The sequence below is a fragment of the Xylona heveae genome (genome assembly GCF_001619985.1).
Source record: "Xylona heveae TC161 unplaced genomic scaffold L228scaffold_1, whole genome shotgun sequence".
Classification (NCBI taxonomy): domain Eukaryota; kingdom Fungi; phylum Ascomycota; class Xylonomycetes; order Xylonales; family Xylonaceae; genus Xylona; species Xylona heveae.
Window position 1 is genome coordinate 2476263 of NW_017264193.1, and position 13506 is coordinate 2489768.

The 13506-nt window shown below is 49.3% G+C and overlaps 7 protein-coding genes across 7 annotated transcripts; 3 read left to right on the plus strand and 4 right to left on the minus strand.

Annotated features, from left to right (window-relative positions):
• Window positions 1–365: 365 nt before the first annotated feature.
• L228DRAFT_265075 (putative ornithine carbamoyl transferase) lies at window positions 366–1735 on the plus strand (the record flags this gene model as incomplete). The annotated part of the gene is made up of 3 exons (XM_018334650.1): window positions 366–740; window positions 884–1598; window positions 1692–1735. 3 exons carry the CDS (start codon window positions 366–368, stop codon window positions 1733–1735), a joined length of 1134 nt encoding a protein of 377 aa, XP_018192256.1.
• Window positions 1736–2079: 344 nt separating this feature from the next.
• L228DRAFT_17009 (hypothetical protein) lies at window positions 2080–3589 on the minus strand. The gene is made up of 4 exons (XM_018329469.1): window positions 3581–3589; window positions 3171–3413; window positions 2777–3069; window positions 2080–2133 (listed from the first exon to the last, which is right to left on the minus strand). The coding sequence occupies exons 2-4, from the start codon at window positions 3319–3321 to the stop codon at window positions 2116–2118; spliced, it is 462 nt and encodes a 153-aa protein (XP_018192257.1). The 5' UTR covers window positions 3322–3413; window positions 3581–3589; the 3' UTR covers window positions 2080–2115.
• Window positions 3590–4342: 753 nt separating this feature from the next.
• On the minus strand, window positions 4343–8078 carry L228DRAFT_226508 (DNA polymerase gamma). Its single transcript, XM_018330423.1, has 2 exons — window positions 7835–8078; window positions 4343–7771 (listed from the first exon to the last, which is right to left on the minus strand). The coding sequence occupies exons 1-2, from the start codon at window positions 8019–8021 to the stop codon at window positions 4560–4562; spliced, it is 3399 nt and encodes a 1132-aa protein (XP_018192258.1). The 5' UTR covers window positions 8022–8078; the 3' UTR covers window positions 4343–4559.
• Window positions 8079–8372: 294 nt separating this feature from the next.
• On the plus strand, window positions 8373–10099 carry L228DRAFT_258098 (hypothetical protein). The gene is made up of 2 exons (XM_018334052.1): window positions 8373–9323; window positions 9397–10099. Exons 1-2 carry the CDS (start codon window positions 8432–8434, stop codon window positions 9615–9617), a joined length of 1113 nt encoding a protein of 370 aa, XP_018192259.1. The 5' UTR covers window positions 8373–8431; the 3' UTR covers window positions 9618–10099.
• L228DRAFT_17046 (hypothetical protein) lies at window positions 9774–10566 on the plus strand. Its single transcript, XM_018329475.1, has one exon. It carries the CDS (start codon window positions 9930–9932, stop codon window positions 10329–10331), a length of 402 nt encoding a protein of 133 aa, XP_018192260.1. The 5' UTR covers window positions 9774–9929; the 3' UTR covers window positions 10332–10566.
• On the minus strand, window positions 10567–11292 carry L228DRAFT_17047 (hypothetical protein). Its single transcript, XM_018329476.1, has one exon. The coding sequence runs from the start codon at window positions 11177–11179 to the stop codon at window positions 10802–10804; it is 378 nt and encodes a 125-aa protein (XP_018192261.1). The 5' UTR covers window positions 11180–11292; the 3' UTR covers window positions 10567–10801.
• Window positions 11293–11404: 112 nt separating this feature from the next.
• Window positions 11405–12844, minus strand: L228DRAFT_206294 (UPF0052-domain-containing protein; the record flags this gene model as incomplete). The annotated part of the gene is made up of 1 exon (XM_018329673.1): window positions 11405–12844. One exon carries the CDS (start codon window positions 12842–12844, stop codon window positions 11405–11407), a length of 1440 nt encoding a protein of 479 aa, XP_018192262.1.
• Between the last annotated feature and the right edge of the window lie 662 nt (window positions 12845–13506).

The window sequence follows — 13506 nt, forward strand, 5'->3', positions numbered from 1 at the left end:
CCACTAAAACAAACTACACCCACACTCTCGAGCAGTAACAACCGGACCTCCCGCAGAATCGATAATCTAATCTCCATCTTAAATTCCTCTTATCTCATCCATCTAATCTTTAGATTTCTGTTAGTCACATCTTTCTCCAGCTTTAGCTTATGACTCGATATTTCACAAGCTCCAACACTCCACTGGCCATTGATATAAACTCCAGGCCGTTTCTTCAGGTAACTTATTTCTCCCTCTTCCCCCTTTCAATTCGGCCCAGCGATTCCAGGGACCTTCACATTCCCCCTCTCTCAGCCTTTTTCTTCTCACAAACATCAATTGACGGGCTCTAATCCCCAACTAGCAGACCGGCTACAGCACCCACCATGCCCTCCACAGTCCGCACCGCCCGGTCTGCGCTCCGTAGCTTCAACCGCAGCGCTGTCCACCGCTCATACTCCACGTCCCATGCCGCTTCGGCAACATCTCCTGCGACATCCCCCTTCGCGCCGCGTCATTTACTCTCCATTGCGGACCTGACGCCCGCGGAATTCACCACCCTCGTGCGCAATGCCCACTCGCACAAGCACGCAGTCAAGTCCGGCTCTATGCCGACAAGTCTGCTCGGCGCTCTGGGCGGCAAGACTGTCGCCATGACGTTCAGCAAGCGCAGTACCCGGACACGAGTGTCCACGGAAAGCGCTGTCGCGCTCATGGGCGGGCATCCCATGTTTTTGGGCAAAGAGGACATTCAGCTCGGCGTATGTTTTTCATTTTCCCCCGCAGAGTTCTCTTACGGCATGATCCTGCAATCAGACTAAAAAAAATCATCGAAATTCTGTGACCAATCCTAATTGCTGGAAATGAAATCCTGTGGTTAATTTTATGACACCAAAACAAATAGGTCAACGAATCACTCTACGACACCTCCGTCGTAATCTCATCCATGGTCTCATGCATCGTCGCGCGAGTAGGCCCACACTCTGACGTTGCGGACCTGGCGAAACACTCCAGCGTCCCCGTAATCAACGCACTGTCCGATGCATACCATCCTCTCCAAACGATTGCCGACTTTTTAACCATCCACGAAGCATTCCCCTCATCTCCTTCACATGTGCGGTCGTCCTTGACTACCTCCACGACGCCCAGTCTCGGCTTAGAGGGCCTGAAGATCGCGTGGGTCGGCGACGCGAACAATGTGCTTTTCGACCTGGCGATTGGCGCGACAAAACTCGGCGCAGACGTCGCCGTGGCTACGCCCAAGGGCTACGAGATCCCGGCGGCGATGAAGCAGGTCATTTCCGATAGCGCGAACGGTGTAGCGAGCCCGGGCAAGCTCACGGAGACAAACGTGCCCGAGGAGGCGGTCAAGGATGCAGACATTATTGTCACGGACACGTGGATTTCCATGGGCCAGGAGGAGGAAAAGGTAAAGCGCCTCAAGGCGTTTGAGGGCTTCCAAGTCACGTCCGATCTGGCAAAGCGTGGTGGTGCGAAACAGGGCTGGAAGTTCATGCACTGTCTCCCGAGACATCCAGAGGAAGTCGCGGATGAAGTGTTTTACAGTCCCAAGTCATTGGTCTTCCCCGAGGCGGAGAACCGTCTTTGGGCTGCGATTTGTAAGTTGCATTCTTGCAATCCCATGTTTGCCATCATACGTGTTTTCGTGTTGTTTTGCAATTTGAAAGTGGGTTGTTGCTAACTGGGTGTAGCTGCGCTCGAGGCGTTTGTTGTGAACAAGGGCAAGATTGAGTAGGAGCAGTTTGGCTAGAGGACAGGATGCCGCGAAAACCGCGCCATTGTTTGATTATAAAAAGATCTTTGCAGTTTAGACAGCGAGGGACAATTTTCATGTGTTATTTGATCATGTCATTGTGAATTTAGAACAGCACCGATGTGGGTCATGAGGGCAAAAGAAATAATTGAAATTGAGGGAAAGGGAAAAAAGAGAATTAAAAGATGTGAACTGTTACTGCCTGAAACAGTCCAGTATAATTCGTATATTCGTTGCAGATATCAAGCCAAGTTGGGCAAGACCAAACCATCAAGCACAAATAGCAAGTAGAAGAAAAGTCAACGCCAAACGTTAGGAAAAGCTACGCCTTCGCTACGTCTCAGACCCGATTCCCAGTCCACCTAGCATAGGTCCTTGGACTCAGAAATTGAAATCAATTCGCACTGCACAGAGGCCGTGGCAGATTAGTGCTTTCCAATGTGAAGCTTGTGCTTGATCTTCTCGCCCATGCCGTGTTTCTTGCCATTGCCATTTCCTTCGCCCGTCTCATGAGCGCCAGTATCTGCGGCTTCGGGCTTGGCCGCACCAGCTCCATGGTGCACACCTTGTTCTTCAAGAAGGCCTGTATTCAGACATGTTAGATAATAGATGCACAAATATTGGAGCAAGGGAAAAAGAGGAGGGGAGGAGTAAGAGGAGGAACTGGACAAGGGTAAAAGGATACGTACGATCTGCTTCTTTTCCAGCGCCAGGCTTAGTCGCATCAAAGTCACCTCCTTGGGACGCCAAACCCGTCGACTTGACGTACTTTTCGCCAGTTCCTTCGCCAGTGCTCTTTCCACCGGGCCCTTCTTCCTGCTCGCCGCCAGAGGGCTTCGAGCCAGAGTGCTTGCCCAGCGGGTCACCTGAGTGGTCCTCCTTCTGGCCGGTGGCCTTTTCAAAAAGGGCCTGTTTCTCTTGCTCGCTCTTGCTTTGACTTCCCGAAGAGGGTTCTTCAGTAGGTCGATCTCCACCTTGCTGCTTCTGCGTTGGCTGCTGGCCGCTGCTAGGTGAAGCTCCGACCGAGGGCTCAGCTGCGCCGATGCCGCCCGCGGGCGCCTTTTGGCCACGGTCCGAGGTTGATGCGGCATTGGAATCACTTGGGCGCTGATCGGAAAATTTCGGGTCATCAGAGTGCAGGCCGGTTACGCCGGTCTTATCTTGCTGGTGCTCCGGTCGGATTTGGCCCGCAATGTTGGTCCCTTGACTTTGGCTACCAGAAGATGGAATGCCAGGTTGAAGCCCAGTGCCAGTGCTGCCAGAGGTTGGTCCGGGGTTGGAGCTACCTGCGTCAGGGCCGGCAGAGCCAGATTGGCCTAGAACGAAGAGGATCGTTAGTCAACTATTCTCAAGAGGACTTATCATTCAAGAATTTGGCGATAAATAAAGGGAAATGAGGAAATGGATCTGGAGTTACCTTCAGCGTTTCCCCTGTCGTAGGGCGAGTCAGCAGTTCCTCGGCCCTGTTCGCCAGCCAGAGGCTCCTGGCCTGTCTCTGCGCTGGCATTATTGTTTTCGCCCCAAATCGCCTTGCTGGCGGCGTTGGCAGCATTGGTGATGGTCTCCATGTTGGTGATTTTAAGTGTAGTTAAGATATGAGATTATATCCTGATATTGGTCGGAAGTGGGTGATTGGAGATCAAAGATGAAATGTGTCGAACTGAAATGTAAATGTCAGCCAAAAGTCAAATCAGGGTTTCTAGTGATGCAGGAGATGACGAATTGCTCCCAAAAAGTTCATTCACGGAGGCGGTGAAGCCAGATCGGAGATTTCAGTTCCGACAAGGTTTTGTGACAAAGACGTCAATACGACGCAAACCTACATACCGTCTGGGATGAGCACAGGTCGAATAGAAACAGTTTCAGATCACAGGGTATCAAGGTATCAAGAGGAGTAATGAGAACGGTCACAGAAGAGGGTTGAAAGATGAATACTGATTAATACGTGAATCTTTTAAAGGCGAGAGAATGTGGCAGCTCAAGCTTAAATTTACTGAAGTCGCAGTGGGAAGAAGGGCATAGAAATACAAGTTCACCAAGCTTTTGCCAAGTTCGGACTTGGTTGCCAGCGCGGGGCATTCGGAGAGGATGACATCTATCTACTTGAGCAACTGATAATACCCAGGGCATATTACTCTAATACCCTTGATATCAGACATGATAAATGCAATTCCGGATGGGTTTTGACTTGTTTTGTCTTGTGTCTCCCGTCTCTCCGCACTACGTCATCATGTCACCTGCTGACATTCCTTTCCCCGGATTAGGAAGCACCAGCGAATCACATAAGGAAGGAGCATCTTGGCATCATCCAAATTATTTGCCGAGCAACTTTTGCCGAGGCGAAACGGGAAAGGGTCTACCGAAAATGGAAAGTGACCCTGTGAGAACATCTTGGGTTAAGGTGTAATACGTGATGAGTGCAATTCATCAAGACTGTAGTCTTGACTCCCATATGCTCATTCTTACATCCTTTTATTCGGTATAATATACAAGGGCCATATAGGAGCACCATATCCAATATATGCTCAATCGTATGCCAAAGAAAAAAAAAACAAAGCCCCGAAACCGCCGCCCTGAACTTTTCCCTCTCAGCCCATAACTCCAATGCCTCATTACCACTTCAAAGGGTAGAAGAATACCCACGTCAAAGGTCCGAAATTGTAAGATTATGCAAAAAAAAAAAAAAGGAAAAGGAATAAACACCATGCACAATAAGTTTCCTGCCGTCCACAACTCCTAACAGAACAAAAGACCAGAGCGAATAAGAGAGGAGAAAAGTGGAGGGTCCAACCATAATATGAGAAGTCTATGCGCGCCCAGCAACCCGCTGTCGAAATGTATTTTGTTTCAAGGGCTGCCACGACTTGGTCTTGCCATTTGTCCAGGTCGGAGACGGTCTGTGCGCCCAGGGTCCTACTTCAAACAGCTCGACCGTCTGAGGTGGCGGCACTGGAACCGTCTTTCCAGGCCGAGAGATCGATCTGGCAGGGCTGGGAGCTGGCCGACTTGATTTGATAATTTCTCGAAGTTCTTTGTCGTCACCCGTGATCTGTGCTTTGAGAAAGTTCAGGTTATAAGTCGTCTGAAGGCTGGCCATGACTGGTTGGCGAGGAGTATATGAAAATCGATCAACCTGCGGAGGATCCAAAGGTTTCGTAGCAGGATCGAGAAGGGACGCTTCGCCCTTGTCGAGGAGTTGAACAATGTCAAGTGACTCTCCTGGCAGAATCTTGTTCGGATTTGAGGGCGTAACGCAGTCCATATCCACCTCTTTTCGCAGGACGTGGTCGATGTCGATGGCGGAAAAGTATGCGCAGCATTGAGGGAGATCGTCAATGCCCATCTGCTGAGAAAACATGGCCCGCGTCCACACATTTGCTACCTGCAACGCCATCGCGGCCTTATACTTGTCCTCTTCTTTGACGAGATATCGAATCTCGTCGTGCACCGTGATTGCCAATCGCGCATCGAGGTTATATAGACGGATCAAGTAGTCCATGGAGACGATGAGAAGGTGGAGATAGTCGACGCCAGAAGATTGAATGGCCCAGTTGATACGCGAAGTCATGAAGCCTCCCTTGTTGATAAATCGTCGCATGAGTGCCTCCGTGATCCCAGCTCCCAAGACAGGCGTGCGTGGCCGCTCCTGTTCAGCAAACTCTTCGAGCTTGTTGAATACAAAAGACTCAGTGCCTCCTCGCCAAAAGGCTCGTTCATGCAGAAGTTTCCTTGATGTCTTCTGACCTTTGGTCTCTTTGTAAAGTTTGGAAGCAATCTCCGTAGTCTGCCTCTCGGAGAGCCCAGGGTTAAATTGCCTGAGCAATGTCGCCGCAAACTTTAACCCTGCGCCGTAAATTCGTCCGTAGTTAAAGACCTTTGCGTCATTCCTAGAGATGCCCAAGATCTTTGCCGTTCTCGAGTGCAGGTCCGTGCCAGCTGCCTTTGTCCCTTCAAGCGTCATGAACCCAATAGCGTTGCCGCCGTGAATCCGAAACTGAGCGTCGCCAACAAGACTCGCAATCCAAAGTTCCTGGGAGTCAACGTCGGCCCCGACGAAACAATATCCGGGAGGCGCCTTGATCATGGACTTCAATTCCGATCCAACTCTGTTGGGTTTGGCATTACTGGCTGTCAGCCAGGTATTTTCGACGGCTCTTCGCGTGATTGTTCCCATGGGAATAATCTGGGGCAGAATGAACCCGACATCAGAAGGTGTCGTCTTGTTCGTTTGAGCAAGCGCTGCATCACCATTGTAGACGACCATTTGGGACTTGATTCGGTCTCTTGCGCTGATCCAGTATGAGCAGGACGCATTCATCTGCAAAGCTTCTTTGGCATAGGAATATTCGGATGACAAATTTCCCTTTTCGAAATATTGCATGTAAGACTTTGCTAGTGGACTGCCGCAACGAGCTTGCGGGCCGTCTTTGTGTGGAAGCTTGAAATACTTGTGCTTTCTGTCATCGCGTAGCTGAAGGTCAGTTTCATCGTTCATGTCACATTCGACGACGGTTCGATCATTGTACATCATCGCTTCAGACATGGGCACCTGGAACGTCCAGCCATATTTGTCCGACCACACCAAAGGGTAACCGTCCCATGCTAGGCGCAAAAGAAGCGGCGCGATTCTTGTGCGTACAGTGAGGTTGATGGGGGCATCGTTAGTAGAGAAGAGATCCTTGTACCACTTGGGCATACCAGGCTTCTTCTGTCGGGCAGCCGGTCGTGGCGGATCATTCTTCCGTTTTCCTTTGACCATTTTGATCTCTTGACCCGACCAGTCCAGCTGGCGGTACCAAGGATCAGCGTTATATTTCTCCGGCTGGTCTTTCACCTCGAGTGCTCTCTCGGTAAGCTCGATCAAGCGCCGCTCTACGGCGTCTGAAAGTCGGTGATAGGTGGCTTCGGCATTTGCTATATATGAATCCCATGATTTGTTCACCGGAAGGATTTCTGCCGAGAGATGTCGTTGTGCAGCGAAGCTCACGGGATGAGGGCAGACTTCCAAAAAGTGAACAAAAACCTTCTTGAATACTCGATGCGTAATGGCGACATCTGCTGCACAATAGTCTAGAAGTTCATCTAGCCTTTCAACAACCCCATTTCGATCCAATTCTCCAAAGTATTCGCGCTGAGCCTTGTCAATGGTGACATCACAATGGAATTTGGCCACGTCTCGTAATGAGTTGACGGAGCTTCGGCCAACCCACAACTCTTCTTCCTCTTCTGTCAACATTTTTGATTCGAGTAACGCCGCCAGTTCTGCCGAATTTGTCTCATGGGCAATCTTGTCCCGTAGCTCCTGGTTCTTTCTGTGCTTCATCCACGTGGGCCGCTGGCGGGAACACATTCCGTTGACCGCAACGTGTAATGACATGGTATCCAGAAATGCATTTTTCGTCTGCTTTACATCGTATTCTTCGAATATGCGAGCTCGATCGTATCCGATGTTGTGGCCGACGACAATCCTTGGATTGTTGGGGTCTCCAAGGGGAATCAGATGTCGGTCTGACTCGGATTCTCCGAGTAGCCAAGGCGATAACCATGCATACCAGGCCGTGGGGCTGACTGCGCAAGCCATGACTGCGAACGAGGTCTCCTTATAGAGAACTTCGGTATCAAACGTGAGCATGGATTCGTTGGGCGCCTCGACCGGTTCTGTTCGTCCATCCGGGTAATATTTCGTCCAGCCACTCCTATGAATCCATTTACGGGGCTTTGCTGGCGCATTGACTATTGCATACTCCTTTGCTTGAGACAGATAAGGCTCTGCGGCGTCCATCCCTAGCTTGTGAAAGTGTTCGTCTAACGTCTGCCCTTGCAATGCCGGTAGGTCAAACGAGACCGGTGAAGGGTTGTCCTGATTCTTGCCAAGGAGGTCATGGCGATGGAGGTGATCTCTGGACAGTGCGACGAGCTCCGGGGGCGCAGGCGAAGAGGGTCCAGGGAAGAGCTGGGCATGGATGTGACTGCTTACTTGCTGCACGCCAATTTCATTGAAGCGGGCAGTTGATGGCTCTGCAACCAGAGTCAGCCGATTCCTTTTCGGGTTTATTCAGAATTCAAGGTCATGAATCATACTATTTAAGCTCTCTGTTTTGCGTGCATCATCTGAAACCTTTACTGCAGCCTCCACCGCGAGATATCGCCGGGGTGGCTGACAAAAAGGGGATGCAACAGCTCTTTGCGCTGGTCGCCATGAAGCGCGTGCTGCGCCGTAAATGAGCTTCTCATGGCGGCAGAAGCCCCTCGAAATAAACATATTCATCCAATCATAAGCATCAAGTCATATTGTTTGACCTCAACTGTTGGACTGGTGGCGAGAATACACAGCGCAGATGAAATTCACAAGCCATCAGCTTCGTCCAATTGTGACGTTCTCGTCGCAAAGCCCTCTGTTACGGTGAGCGAATCGGCACAATGATGCACTGCCGAAGGGGCATTACCCAAAAAGGAAATATTCAATCCTCACAACCCCAGAATCTCGACCGCACTTCTTCGCAGCTCGAACATCTCTAGGGGGAAACTAGATTTTACTTTGCGTTTGGAGGAGACGACATGTTCTTGCTTATTCCCTCTGGATAAGTCTTATAATATACCAGCATGATACCGTGACAGTCATAAATTGCAGCTCAACCCGCCATATTTTCATTGCACTGGTCCCACCCGCCTGCCACCATGTCGGGACAAGAAAGCGGTCGCTTTCCATCGCAGCAATCGGGCGCTGACAGTCCTCTCAACCTTGGCTCAGGATCAGATGGTTGGACGACACCAAGCTCATCCAATGGCAGTTGGTGGCATTTGGATGAACAGGAATCAAACTACCTCGACCCAAACTCAACCTCTTTTGAGTCCTACTCTTCTTCCATAGCACCTTCTTCCACATTTGCGAACGATCCCCGACCACGAGCTCAAATGCCTTATGACCCTATTTCTGGCCGTACCGCACGACCTTTGCCCTCATGGGGTTCTGCCAACGCTTCCGAATCTACTCAGAATAACTTTCAAGCCACCAATGGCCATGCCCGACACTCGCCGCGCCAAACAACAAACAGCCCTGAATCGCAACGGCAACGACACAATCTGCCCGCTTCACTCCCTCCGATCTCATCACTAGCTTCAGCATCTAGCAGTGCCTCCTCGTCATCATCTTCCTTACAGCAGCCAGTTTCCGGGCCGTCGCGAGCAGCCGTTCATCCGCGCTTCAACGGCCAACCTCTTCCCGGTCGCGACATGCAGGGCTACGTCGATCTCACCGCCGACCAGTCATCTCCCAGTAGGGCACAAGAAATCCACAAGCGACAACGGGACGCAGAGCAGTCCTCTGAAGCCGGCACTCCAAAACGCATCAAACCTTCGCGCCCCGAAGCAGATCATCTTCAAGACATAGAGGAAATAGACTTGCGAGATGTCGACGATGAGCTCGGCCTGGCAGCGGCCTTGCAAAAACAGCGCGCAGATCAGGTTCTCGCTCAGAATCGAAAAGAAGGAGAAGCTCCACGGACGCTGACGTCCTTGCAATGTGTCATTTGCATGGACGTCCCGACCGACTTGACCATTACGCATTGCGGTATGTCCCCTTTGTCTTTCATATCATGCCATCTGTGTTTTTACTGACAGGTTCTTTTTCTCTCTTGTGATAGGCCATCTCTTTTGTTACACCTGTTTAATGGAAGCGCTCATGGCAGGCGAACGACAAAGCGGAGGTGGATCCGCCCCGTCTAGATGCCCCGTATGCAGAACCAGAGTACGGCGGAACCCGGTCGGCCGAGCCGGGAAAGAGGTGGTTCCGCTCGAGCTCAAAGTAATGAAGCGCAGCGACTACGACAAGAAGCGTCAAGAAACTTCAACTCCTCCTACATAGTCATTGATGCGTCGTTGTGGTTGCGGGCGGGGGCGGGGAAATGGAAGGGGACGTATTGCCTACTCTTCCTCTGCTCTGCATTTCATAGTCATTTGGTCGCTTTTACTATTCTCCATCCGCGACGTTTCTTGCATCAATCTCCTGGCTTGGGAAAGGGAATCTTTCATGGAGCACGCATTCCTGCATATATCTCGAATTACCTCCTTCTAGTCGGCGCAATCACCAAGTTTAAATAAGGGCGTGTCGGTCACGATTTACGAGCAAGTTTATAGTCATGGGTCATAGGTCGTAGGTCTTGCTGTGTATGGTGTAATGGAGCTGTTTTTTATTTTTTATTTTTTCTTTGTTTTTTTGGCGGGGGTGTATGCTTGCAAGCTGTGTTTACTTGCAAAGCTGGAGCGTCGTGTAAGGAGTCTCATGTTTTTCTGGTCCACTTTTTCGTTCCTTCTTCTTTTTTTTTTCTTTGTTTATTTTCACCTCTCATTTTCATTTCTTACTTTCTTATTATCCCCTTTGTTTGTTTTCATTTTTATGTTTTATTTTGGCTCTTTTATTTTTCTCCCACTTTCTTTATTTTTATTTTCTCTCCTCTTTTTTTCCATTTCTTTTCCCTTCTTTATTCAATTCCCTTTTCTTTTTCTCTCTCTTTTCTTATTCCGGCAAAGCATGACACCACGAGAGCATATATTTATTTTTCTGTTCGGAAGGCGCTGATTTTTTTCTTTTTCCCTGGCTCCTTTCCTCCTTTCTCCTTTATCCTTCCGGCATTCGTCCTTTTTCAATTCACAGACTCCAAGCCGGACAGTCCCTTTTAGATATACACAGATAAGTTACACTTTGCGCCTTCGCTGGATTTTGCTGGAATCGCTCATGTTGGCTTCAACGGTCCAAACTGGCTTCAACCCTGGCTAGTTATTTGGATGAGATGTTTTTAGATGAATCAGATTACATTTCAGCTGAAACGTCATTGACTGAGTGGCTACTCGATGTTGGGAATGAGCATGACCAGCATGATGCATGTTTTTTGTTATTCTACGCTGTTGATGGTTGACAACATCGTGAAATCGTGGAATTGTGAAATTGTGAAATTGTGAGAATGTGGATTGTGGATTATATTGATACTAGTAGTGCTATAAGCTCGAGCTCTAAGGGGTCTATTTGATGCGTGTAAATGACATGACGCTTTAGAAAAAGAAGTCGTAAAGGGTGAGAGAGATCTGTCGCAGAGCAAGGTGATCATTTAAAGAAAAGAAAATATTGTCAAAGAAAGGAAAAGAGAGAAAGAGAAGAGAAGAGAAGAGAAGAGAAGAAGAAAAAGACAAGAGAAAAAAAAAAAAAAAACAACAACAACAACAACAACAACAACAACAACGCCATGGCAGAATGCAGTATGAGCTAACAGACAAATTGGAAATTGAGCAGATGAGCAGATGAGCAAGAATCGAAACCAAAATAAATAAAATAAAATAAAATAAAAAAAAAAAGGAAAAGCAGAGGATAAAAGCAAACTCCGCATACCAACACCTCATATACCCATAATATCCCAGCTCCTTGATCACCATACCCACATCACCAGTCGTTAATGCCTGTGCGCCTGTAGCCGACCCGAATTCTGGAGCACATGAACTTTGTCAAAGGGGCCAAAGTGACTGTTCTTGGTCCCCATTTTGAAACCGGTATAAGTGCAAACTGCTAAATGAATAAATAGAAAAAGAAAAAGAAAAAGAAGAAAAGAGGGGAAGCAAAGCAAAAGCCAAAATATAACGAGGGAGAATAAACTAGAAGAATTATGAGCCAGTGTCGACAGTCATGCGTCTGGTACGAGCATGTCTGGCATCTCTCTTTCCCAGGATAGCTTCGAGGGCCTGAATCAATGCTTTTTCGTCATACCGGACTGCTCTACCATCGGTCGTCTTCCGGCCATATATCCTGACCGTCTCAATTCCCAGATGCAAGAGCGCTTCCCTATCGACTTTTGGCGAGCCCTGGCCCTCGACATAGACGACATGCGTAACGTAGCGTCTCAACTCGCGGGGCTCGGGCTGGCCGTAGAGGCCGCGGCTTTCGGCGCCCGCTCTGGCAATGGCAGCGACAAAATCCATTGCGGTAAAGGGAGTAGAAGACGGCCCCGTTTCGCGGTCCAGCGAGCCATTGAGAATGAGTACCTTATGCCGGAGCGTGAGACTGGTGGCAATGGCCTGGCCGACGCCGCGCAGGATCAGGGACGGGATAATCGAGGTATAGAGCGAGCCGATACTATAAACGACGCATGATGCGCCGTCGAGGGCCTGTACGACGCGCGGGTTGGCTGGGGGCCGGATTTCTTGTCCGTAGGGGTTGATATACCAGATGCGCTCGATGCGGGCGGGAAGATCTTCTTCTTCGGTTTTGGAAAAGTTAATATATTGTTTGCGTAAAGTCGGCAGTGATCCGGGTAGGTTTGCGTCCTCGATGTGGTCTTGCGCTTCGGCCTCGGCGGTAGGACTTATGGGGAGATCGTCGCCGCGGGCTTGGCTGAGTGCCGTAGGGACAGAAGGGTGAGAGATGGAGTTCTGGCCGGTAATCACGGTGCCGTTGGCTAGGCCGGCGGAGATGTGGTGGGAGAAATTGGAATTGATGGCCGGCAGGACTTCCACGTTGGACGGGACCCCGCTGATGCTGCTGAAGAGGTAGATGGCGCTTTCGAACGAGCCGGAGAAGAGCCGCGCGCCGGTCAGGAACAGGTTGCCGACGCTGGCGGAGGAGAAGTCGAATACGGAAGAGGGTCGTGCGCGCTTGACGATCTCGAGGTTGATCAGGTTCAGGAATGAGCGGATGAGCTCCTTTTGGGAAGACGGTATGTTCTTCCATAGCGCATGTCGGGCTTCGACAATGTCGAGCCATTCGTGCCGTGCGGTAGGCCCGTCGCTGGCTAGACGATGGTTGAAGAGCGCTTTGATGGCGCTGCGTTCGGAGTTGGGATGCTCTTCCTCCTCGTCAGAAGGAATTAAGCGGACTAGACGGCTTCGTACGTCTCCAATGCCCGGCCCACCGAATACTCGAATCAGCTCGCTGGAGCTGCCGCCATTGTCGCTGATAGGGATGACATAGCTGAGCGGGCAGCTCTTGCTTTGGGCGAGATGCTTGAAGACGTCAACAAGGCTGTTGGCTGCGCTGCCGCCAGAGAAGACGACGATACCGCTGGGTCGAGGAGTGCTGGTGCCGCTGCTGCTTGCGGTGACGGTCATGGTCCGGAATATATCTGGCAGGGATTGAAGTCTGTCTTCCATCGGAAGGAATCTTATCTTGCTGAAAGTTTGGGATGTTATTGATAAGTGGCGATAACTACAGGTAGATGTAAACGTGGAGGAGTTGATTGGCCGTTCACCGATCAAAACAAATACGAAGCTCTGAAATTCACCTAAGCCAATCCCTATACACCAACCTCCAGACCACAAAATATATTCACGGATAACTCAATAGAAAATAAATATAATAACTTGTATTTTTTTTGCATACAAATAGAGTGGGTAGTGATTTTATAAGATATCAATTTATTATTTTTAATTCTTTATCTTTCAGCCACTATATGTAATCCTTTTTAAATATAGACATAAAATTCTTCTAAATTTAACAATTTTCTCCCTGTAAAAGCTTTTGAAATTAAAGCAGAACTACAAGTACTTGAGCATTTTGAAATGAAACTTAAAAAAGGACCCTTCTATAAGCTTGAGTACATTCAAAGGTAGCTATTTAGTCAGTGTAGCAAGGTGATCTACATGTGCTCAAACATCAAAAATCAGTCATTTCATAATGAAAAGAGCCTTTTTTGAGCTTCAAAAATTACATATGCATTTTCCATCTATCTATCTACTAATATATTGAAAAAGCACCTCATTTGAGGCCTTTT